The 9163-nt window shown below is 48.3% G+C and overlaps 1 protein-coding gene across 3 annotated transcripts; it reads left to right on the top strand.

Moving 5' to 3' along the window:
- The first annotated feature begins 323 nt into the window (after positions 1 to 323).
- On the top strand, positions 324 to 4045 carry LOC128324100 (uncharacterized). Of its 3 annotated transcripts, none has more exons than XR_008306639.1 (6): positions 324 to 431; positions 877 to 900; positions 1586 to 1614; positions 2699 to 3229; positions 3439 to 3744; positions 3829 to 4045. XR_008306639.1 is itself a non-coding variant. In XM_053248255.1 (6 exons), the coding sequence occupies exons 1-5, from the start codon at positions 400 to 402 to the stop codon at positions 3504 to 3506; spliced, it is 684 nt and encodes a 227-aa protein (XP_053104230.1). In that variant the 5' UTR covers positions 324 to 399; the 3' UTR covers positions 3507 to 3535; positions 3829 to 4045. The 3 variants fall into 3 exon arrangements, 2 of the variants coding, with proteins under 2 accessions (XP_053104230.1, XP_053104229.1); XM_053248255.1 differs by having other exon boundaries at positions 3439 to 3535; XM_053248254.1 differs by having other exon boundaries at positions 3439 to 4045.
- The last annotated feature ends 5118 nt before the right edge of the window (positions 4046 to 9163 follow it).

Here is a 9163-nt window from a genome sequence, read left to right on the forward strand (position 1 = left end):
TAAACTTTGTGTCCAACTGCACAAGCAGCGGCTGCAGCCCACCCCTATCCACAAGCATCCCCTTCCTTCAGAATTTGTTAACAGAAGGGGAAAGTCAAATGAATAGAAAGTGACATGTGGGGAGCAGGGAGGGCAGAACTGGGATGACTCGCCCCTGGTGCTCTGACACTTTGAGCTGCACCCCCAAGACAGTGTTTGGATTCAAACCAGAGCCAGCATGGCCAGTAACAGTAACTTGTGACTTCACAGTCAGCCACAGAATTCTGCCATCATGGTTCCCCTTGGAAACCTGCGAAGATTCTGCAGCAGGCTCACTTGGCAGCGTTTTAGATTAGCTGAAGCATCTTCGATAAATTGGCTGTCTTCGGCTGTCAGTTTATTAGCAGCTTAGTTGTCAAGATGGGTGGCTGTTGGTCATGTGTGGCCTGCAGGTAAGTCTCTGGCATGTTGGGTGAAGCAAAATCTAATGGCGGTGTGGACTTGGTTTTTAAAGATGCCCTTCCATTGTTTTAGCCTGTCTGGGCAGAGAACTGAAGCCCAGCCTGCTGTGTTCACACGTGTTTGTGCTCCCTGTGGGAACTTCAGTGGTCACAAGTTCACCACCAGTATTCACACCACACAGCTTCTCCTTGAAATGCAGGCGGCCCTCGAAGGTCACCTGCTGGGCTGATTTCCACTGTGTTTCTTAAGCTTGGAGGTCCTCGACCGGTGAAGCTGTATCACTCAGGAGCTACTGGCTGGCTCCTGTGGGCCCACTTGGGGGGTTGTGGGGAAATCCTGCCCACCAGTTGAAGCTGACTTCAAAAGCTGCCCCCCAGCACCCCCATGTTATTTCCAAGAACATGCCTAACCTTTTCTTCTTTCATGTTCCCATAGGTCTCACCCAGAGGCAGAACCAAAGTGAGTGGCTCTCTTCTCTACCCTTGACTCCTCTTAATGCTTTTGGCTCTGGTGTGGCCAGCTGAAGGGATGGGGGCGGGGAGTGATGAGGGGGAGGTGTTCAGACATAGCCCAAACCCAGGTGTGGCATATATTGCCTCATCAAGGTGAGCCCATCTCCTTTCCATGTTCAGAATGCCAGTAATTGGCTGCTGAATCAAATGCCAATTTCATCAGCTGTCCCCTTGATACCTTTGGCAGGCTGCCTCCCTCTTATTTAAAAAACAAAACAGCATATATGTGTCCCTTTTTTTGGGGGGGGGCTTTTTAAAAAGCAGGGAAACTACACTGGAGAGGGGTGGGAAAGCTGGTCTCATGACTATGAACTACGAGAGCAGGCCCACCCCCCGCCCCGCCACAACCAGTCAATCCTCAATGAAAAATACTCTGAGCAAAATGCAGTGAGTGACATTCAACAGCGATTACATTCACTGCTCCCAGCTATGGAATCATCCAAAATTAGCAGGGCCAGCTAGAAGGATTAGGGGAGAGGACACACTTGGCTGCATGTGAATTAAAATTAAGAGGGAGGGCACATACTAGTAATACCCCTAGGAATACAAGTGATACCCCTAGTATTACTGGGGGAGGAGACCCTCTCTTTCCTGTGATTTGCTACTAAGAATATTTCTCCTTATCTCTGCAGGGATGAAGATGAAGAGGGGGCACTGACAGGTAAGTGGATGATGAGAGTGCCTGCTTCTCCTCAGGGCTCCCCAGCCCCCCAGGGAAAGCCTCCTTGGAGAACTGTTTCTCTTAGACAATGGAGAGAGATGGGCAGACATCCATCTGATGGATGGATAGCAGGAGGGCAGGTTCAGCCACCTCTATCCTTTGCTGTTCATGCAGCCGAAAGTGTTAGAGGAGACTGCGGGGGGGCTCTGTGAGTCACATCTAGCTATCCTCCATTCGAGGAGGAGATGGGGAAAGGGCTGTGGCAGCAGGCAGGTAGGTTTGGTCATTCTCCTTTAGAGGTGGTGCACTTTTGAAAAAGTCCTGCGAGAACCCTTTGCCCACACCAGCCCCAAAACATCCTCTGGGTGGTCTTCTCCCTGCCTTCAAGAAGAGGAAGCTAATTATTTCCAAAGTATCTCATTTTTTGACAATTACATGAGTCAAGATGGAATTGGAGGATCACCTGAAAACAAGGGCAACATTTCCTGGCCAATGTGCTCTGAGCTCGGACCAAAGAGACTCTTTTTTTTATCCCACCACAGTTTTCTACCTCTAGGAGCCAGGCCCGCATTCCTGAGATCACAGCTATGCTTCCTGCTTATGGCATCCAGGCAGATTTTCAAGACCCCCCACCCCACTAGGCCAAGAAGGGAGAGCCCATAGCCCAGTAGTGGAACAATTGCTTTGCATGCACAAGGTCTCCTGTTGAGACTTCATCATCTTCTGTTAAAGGACCTTAGCTGGCTAGGAAAAGGTCTCTGCCCAAGAGTGGCTGCCAGCCAGAGTAGGGCAAAGAGAGCCAAGAGTATGACTTGGTAGAAGGCAGCTGCACTTGTATGTACAGCAGACAGAGCCTGGCCATTGAACTCCCTTCTGAAGTGTACTTGGTGAGGGCTGTCTTGCCAGACAGTGCTATGCAATGTACTCCTCTTCATTCCTTGCTTGTTTCCTTGGGTGGCCCACCTCACCCACAATCCCAGGCTACTTCCCAGCTGGCTAACCTAGGCAGAAAACGGAGGCCATTTCTATCAGGCCTACAAGCCACCATCATTTCCTGATTCCTGCTTTATTTCCTCTCTTTCAGGTCATCCCAGAAACCCAACCCATGTTGCACCATTTTCTGGGGGACTCCCCAATGTTTCGGGGGACACTCTGGGGAAAGAGCTCATTGAGGAACCCTCCATGCCAGAACCTCTTCCAGCACCTGGCATGACCAACGACATCCTGGAGGAAGAGCTCACTGAGGAACCCTCCGTGCCAGAACCTCTTCCAGCACCTGGCATGACCAATGACATCCTGGAAGAAGAGCTCACTGAGGAACCCTCCGTGCCAGAACCTCTTCCAGCACCTTGCATCACCAACGACATCCTGGAGGAAGAGCTCACTGAGGAAACCTCAATGCCAGAACCCCTTCCAACACCTTGCATCACCAATGACCTACTGGGGAAAGTGCTCATTGAGGCTACCTCAGTGCCAGTTCCTTCCATCCTCACAGACACTCCAAAGGAAGCAGCTTCTGTGTCAGAGCCCTTACTAGAGCCTTTCATTGCTTATAATTATCTTCAGCAAGAAGTAGAACTCCTCAAAGGGTTACAGCATGACTATGTCCAGCAGCGTAAGTATTGCAACACCTCAGAAACCTTTTGCATATACACCCATCACAAAGATCAGCTGCAGTTTTGATACCCAGCCCAGATGATGGACTAAGCCTCAACACTGCCCTTTTTGCAAGTCACCAGCACTCAGCCTGGTCAGCACATACAACATTTGTTCCTTTTTGTTCTCTTTGTTGCATAACTGAGGGTTCGCCGCATTTCCCAACAGTTCCCTCGTTCTCTCCGGGCCATCAACCTGCGAATCGGACACATGCGGACAAGGCTCATCCGCAGTGAAGTTCGGCTGCAGCGGTGGGAAAGGGAAGGTATGTTCACAGCATGGCCCTGAAATTGCTGCTGGGCTAAGAACAGCTCTTTTGTTTATTTCATGTTGAAATGCTTGATTTGAGTCTGCATCTAAGGTTTCAGAGGGGAGGCCTGTGAGTGGGTTGTCAGTGCTTGCTGAAGTGTTCCTTCGTTTTCTGTCTTTCATGTGTCCAAGCTCCAGTGCCTGTAATCCAAGCAGCTTCTCAGAGTGAGCAGTGATGGCAAGTGATGGTGGGTGTGGTAGGATGTCAGCCTTTGCAGCTGACCTCCTGCTTCTTCTTCTCTCTTGCAGATGTTCCTGCAGGCCCTGCTGCACTTCTCCAGCCCTCTGGGTCTGAACCATCATAGTCCTCTGCCTCCCTTGAGATTGCCTCCATCCCACCCTCCACCTCCACCTCTTCCCTCCTCCTGCATCCCTCTCCACTAGGGGTGTGCAATTCGGGTATTCGGGTGATTTGGCTCGGACCCGAGCCGAATCACCCCCGTTCTGTTTTGTGCCCGAATCTGGGTCACCCGAATCACCCTTGATTCGGTTCGGATTTGGATTTAATCCGAATCCGAATCTGAATCAATTCGGGGGGGTAAAAAGGGGCCCAGGGGCAAAATTTTGGGGTGGGGTGGTAGTGCCCAATGGGTAGAGTCTACCACCCCAATTTCAGGGGGATTGGGCAAAGTCCTGGTTTTTTGTGAATTTTTAAAGTTTTTGTGACATTGGGGCAGTTTGGGGGCATAGAATGGGATCTGGGCAAAAGGAGTGGGGTGGGGTGGTAGTGCCTAACGGGTGCAGGCTACCACCCCAATTTCAGGGGGATTGGGCAAAGGGCTGATTTTTGGTAAATTTCTGAAAATTTCATGTCTTTGGGGCAGATTGGGGCAGATTGGGGCAGAAAGTGGGGCCTGGGGCAGAATAGTGGGGTGGGGTGGTAGTGCCTAATGGGTGGAGGCTACCACCCCAATTTCAGGGGGTTTGGACAAAGGGCTGATTTTTTGAGAATTTTTGAAGTTTTGGTGACTTTGGGGCAGTTTGGGGGCAGAAAGTGGATCTGCCCCAAAATAATCAGGTGGGGTGGTAGTGCCTAATGGGTGGAGGCTACCACACCAATTTCAGGGGGATTGGGCAGAGGGCTGATTTTTTGAGAATTTTTGAAGTTTGGGTGTCTTTGGGGCAGATTGGGGGCAGAAAGTGGATCTGCCCCAAAGGAGTGGGGTGGGCTGGTAGATAGTGCCTAATGGCTGGAGGCTACCACCCATCCCCAATTTAAGAGTGATTGGGCAGAGGGGTGAATTATGGTGAATTTATTTGTATGAGGTTTGTCTTCATAAGGTGAAGTGTGCTAAATTGATTACTTCCTCATATTATTCATAGTAAAGGAAAGTGTGAAAAAGTGAAAGTGGGGTCATGAGAGTTGTTTAATTGAGAAATAGCTCATTTGCTATGATAGAATGAAAAGGTGTGAATTCTCATTCTATCATAGCAAATGAGCTATTTTTCAATTAAACAACTCTCATGACCCCACTTTCACTTTTTCACACTTTCCTTTACTATGAATAATATGAGGAAGTAATCAATTTAGCACACTTCACCTTATGAAGACAAACCTCATACAAATAAATTCACCATAATTCACCCCTCTGCCCAATCACTCTTAAATTGGGGATGGGTGGTAGCCTCCAACCATTAGGCACTATCTACCAGCCCACCCCACTCCTTTGGGGCAGATCCACTTTCTGCCCCCAATCTGCCCCAAAGACACCCAAACTTCAAAAATTCTCAAAAAATCAGCCCTCTGCCCAATCCCCCTGAAATTGGTGTGGTAGCCTCCACCCATTAGGCACTACCACCCCACCTGATTATTTTGGGGCAGATCCACTTTCTGCCCCCAAACTGCCCCAAAGTCACCAAAACTTCAAAAATTCTCAAAAAATCAGCCCTTTGTCCAAACCCCCTGAAATTGGGGTGGTAGCCTCCACCCATTAGGCACTACCACCCCACCCCACTATTCTGCCCCAGGCCCCACTTTCTGCCCCAATATGCCCCAATCTGCCCCAAAGACATGAAATTTTCAGAAATTTACCAAAAATCAGCCCTTTGCCCAATCCCCCTGAAATTGGGGTGGTAGCCTGCACCCATTAGGCACTACCACCCCACCCCACTCCTTTTGCCCAGATCCCATGCTATGCCCCCGAACTGCCCCAAAGTCACAAAAACTTTAAAAAATCGCCAAAAATCAACCATGAACCGAATCACCCGAATTTTTTGTGCCCGAAATTCGGGTGATTCGGCTCGTGCCCGAAAAAATTCGGGGGACATCGGGGGTGATTCGGTTCGGCCCCGAATCACCCGAAATTGTTCATTTCGGGCACAGATCATTCTGTGCCCGAAATTTTTTGCACATCCCTACTCTCCACCTCCTCCTCCTTCCCCACCGCCTCTGGAGCCGGACCTCAGCAATGTGAAAGAAACTCTGCAGAATTTGGTAGAGATGCGGGTCCATCAGCTGCGTGACCGTAAGTCTCACAGAGGCAGCACTCCATAACCTCTACCTTTTCCATCCTCATTGTGATTTTACAATCTAAAAAACATATAGTCTAAAAACAGAGGCAGGGATATAATAGAAGAAGTAAAGGGAAGCTGAGGTGGGGGCAAGTGGGGGAAAGATGTGTATGTATTTCAGCACCTCCTTAGGACCAGGGAGACCCAGGTTTGAATTCTCATCCAGTCATGAAACTCGCTGGGTGACTTTGGGCCAGTCACTTGTCCTACAGCCTAACTTACCTCTTAGGGTTATTGTGAGGGGTGGGAAACCATGCATAAACCTCCCTGAGCTGCTTGAGGAAGAGCAGAATATGAATGCTAAAAGGAAAACAAATATCAGCCCTTTTGAGTTTAAGCTGAGATGAAAGAGGAAACCAAGGAGGATGATATACAATTGTGCATATTGCAAATCCTCCTTATAGTATCATCAATGTACATGGGCAAAAGTTCCCTGCCACCAGGAGCATACAGTCTAAAGTTTGGCTTTGGAGAGAGAAGTGAGGAAGAGGAGGAATGGGAGAGGAAAGCATAAGGGGCATTCAGTTCAAGCCGATGGAGCTGCCTCTACTGAGGCATTACGCCAAAGGCTGCGCAGTGGAGGTGGGTTTTCAGGTACCATTGGAAGGATAGGAGAGAGATGAGGGGCGACATCTGAGTAGCTGTTCCAGACCCAAGGGTCAGCGAGAGAGAAGAGAAAGAGTTGTTTTAGAGAGCAGGAGACCTTCAGGTGGCTCCTGAAGACAGAGAAGCTGGAAGAGCAAAAAATCAACCTGACGGGGTGCAAGTTCACCGCGGGGTACATAGCCATGGAGGGTTTTCAAGACAGAGAGGAGGAGTCTGTGCTGGGCATGGAAGGGGACTAGAGGTCCGTGCAGGGACTGACATGGTGGAGGACAGGCCCCTTCACCCTGTTTGTTTTCTCTCCTTCAAGGCCAAAGAGACCTCCGCAGCTGCCAGGAATATTTACAAAGCTTCAAGGCACTGAGGGGACAATTGAGGCGGCTAAGGAGCAGACTGGCCAGGGTGGAAGCCACTATGGGGATCGTGGTTCCTCCAAGGGAGCTGGACGTTGCTGAGGAACAAGGGGAAGGCAAATTAAAAGAGACAACTGTGCTACTATTTACATAAGTAGCAATAAAATGCTATGTATGTATTTTTAAAATATTAAATATTTGTTTTAATAGGATGTAGAGATAGAACAGCAATAAAACTTGCATATTTATTGTTTAAAAAAATAAAATGTTTTATTTTAAAGAAAATACATTTGTCTTGCTTTGAATATTCTTTGAGTAGAGTTGGGTAAAAAGGACTTTGGGTCAAACTCAGCTACAGAAAAGACTCTCTTGGCCATTCCACTCAGGGCCAAGAGATGTTTGAGAGGTTCAAGATGTAGCTCAAGATAGACAGTTCCTTGCCAGGAGGCTCATACAGAGCTTGTCTGCCCCAACATGTATGGCTAGGAGGCTGGATTTTGGCCCTGAAGAGGGATCTGCCCCGTGTGGAAGAGGATGGAATGGTGATGCGGAAGAGGAAGCTTGATTTAGGGCAGGGCTGCACAACTCCAGCCCTCCAGCTGCTGTTTGGATACAGTTCCCATCAACCCTGACTATTGGCTACTGCGACTACTGGGGACTATGGGAGCTGTAATCAAACAACAGCTGGAAGGCCCAAGTTCGAGGCCAAATGTTATTCTCCAGCCCTCTTATTTTCCACCTAGAGCCAAAGCAGCAGCTGGAGGCTTAGATCCAAGCGGAGTCAAACTGAGTGACTGATTTGGCCCTGGGGGAACAGCTAGGAGGTGGCACCTCCATTTCCTTTGCAGGAAGAAAAGCCATGGGGGTGGCTCTCAGTAGAGCATGACAGGAAAGAACCAAAAAAGGCAACCTCCATATCAGGCCACCTCACAGGACCTTTCAGCCTTGCTTGTACTCTGGCAGAAGAACCCAAGGAGACCACCTTTATATCATGAGAGCTCTGTATCAGACCTCCACCCAGGGCAATCCATCCCTGCTGATACTTCAGGGAAAGAGAATGAAGAGCCCCCCTACACAGCAGGCCTCCTCCCAAATGCAGGATCAGCAATGAGATTAGACCTTTAGCCTCCAGGCTGTTTTTCTGCCGGAGAAGAGAGAAGATGGAACGCCTGAAAGAGAGCACTTGTCACTGCAGATGTTAGATCTGATATGACAATGAAATAAGACAACAATGCAGGGACCACTGCATTAGCTACACAACTCAGTGGTCGAATGCCTGTCCTTGACCATCTCTAAGAGCCCTTAAAGATGGTCAAGTGTAAGGACAAGAATACGTTTGCTCTTGAGGCTCATTGTGCATGCACTGAGAAGAATCATTAGAATCAACAGAAGATGCCTTCTTAATGGGATACATTGGGCTGAGTGTTTGCACCTAGAACAACACATCACCATGGGAGTGCTGTGCCCATGAATGCAGTAATGCAAAGAGGTGATGTTTCAGACAAATGGTGTGCCTGATTCAGACAGCTCTAGGCAACAAGCTTGATACTCTGGCAATGATTCAGGAATATCATCCAATCTTCAAGGTCAGTTTCCTTTTAAAAGTGAAGAGAGAGTTTCTGTAATCCTGACACCATTATTACATTTTATTAACATTATGCTAACTGGATGGTCATGCATTGATTTTCTTAAAAGGATTCAATTTCCTGGCCAGAGTGACCAACATTTAGTCTACTAATTGTTTTAACTTAAGAGAAATAAACAGCTCCAGGAGATATGACTGTTTTGGATGCCCCTTAATAAAAATAGAACTACTTTTATAGAATTTCCTTATTTTGCCAAGACCAGATGGCTGAATTTTGAAAGCACATTTAGCAAATAGTTTCTCTCTCTCTTTTCTTCTGATAGGGAATAGTTCATATCTGTATCAATATATGCCAGCCCAGGGCCAACTCCAAAAGTAAATGGGATATTTGGCCCAGGGGTCAGGGAGCCAACAAATCAGCAGCTGAAAGTCCCTTGCTGTTGCCTAGCAACTAATATACATCCCTTTGCCTTGGCTCAGCAAAATTGCCAAATCAGATCTCAACATGGATATCACAAGCCACTGCACACCT

The sequence above is a fragment of the Hemicordylus capensis genome, chromosome 4, assembly GCF_027244095.1.
Source record: "Hemicordylus capensis ecotype Gifberg chromosome 4, rHemCap1.1.pri, whole genome shotgun sequence".
Lineage (NCBI taxonomy): Eukaryota > Metazoa > Chordata > Lepidosauria > Squamata > Cordylidae > Hemicordylus > Hemicordylus capensis.

Coding starts and splice junctions, on each gene's coding strand:
- LOC128324100 (XM_053248254.1), top strand. CDS start 400: ATGGGTGGCTGTTGGTCATGTGTGGCCTGCAG. Junction 901..1,585: donor CACCCAGAGGCAGAACCAAA/GTGAGTGGCTCT, acceptor TTATCTCTGCAG/GGATGAAGATGAAGAGGGGG. Junction 1,615..2,698: donor TGAAGAGGGGGCACTGACAG/GTAAGTGGATGA, acceptor CCTCTCTTTCAG/GTCATCCCAGAAACCCAACC.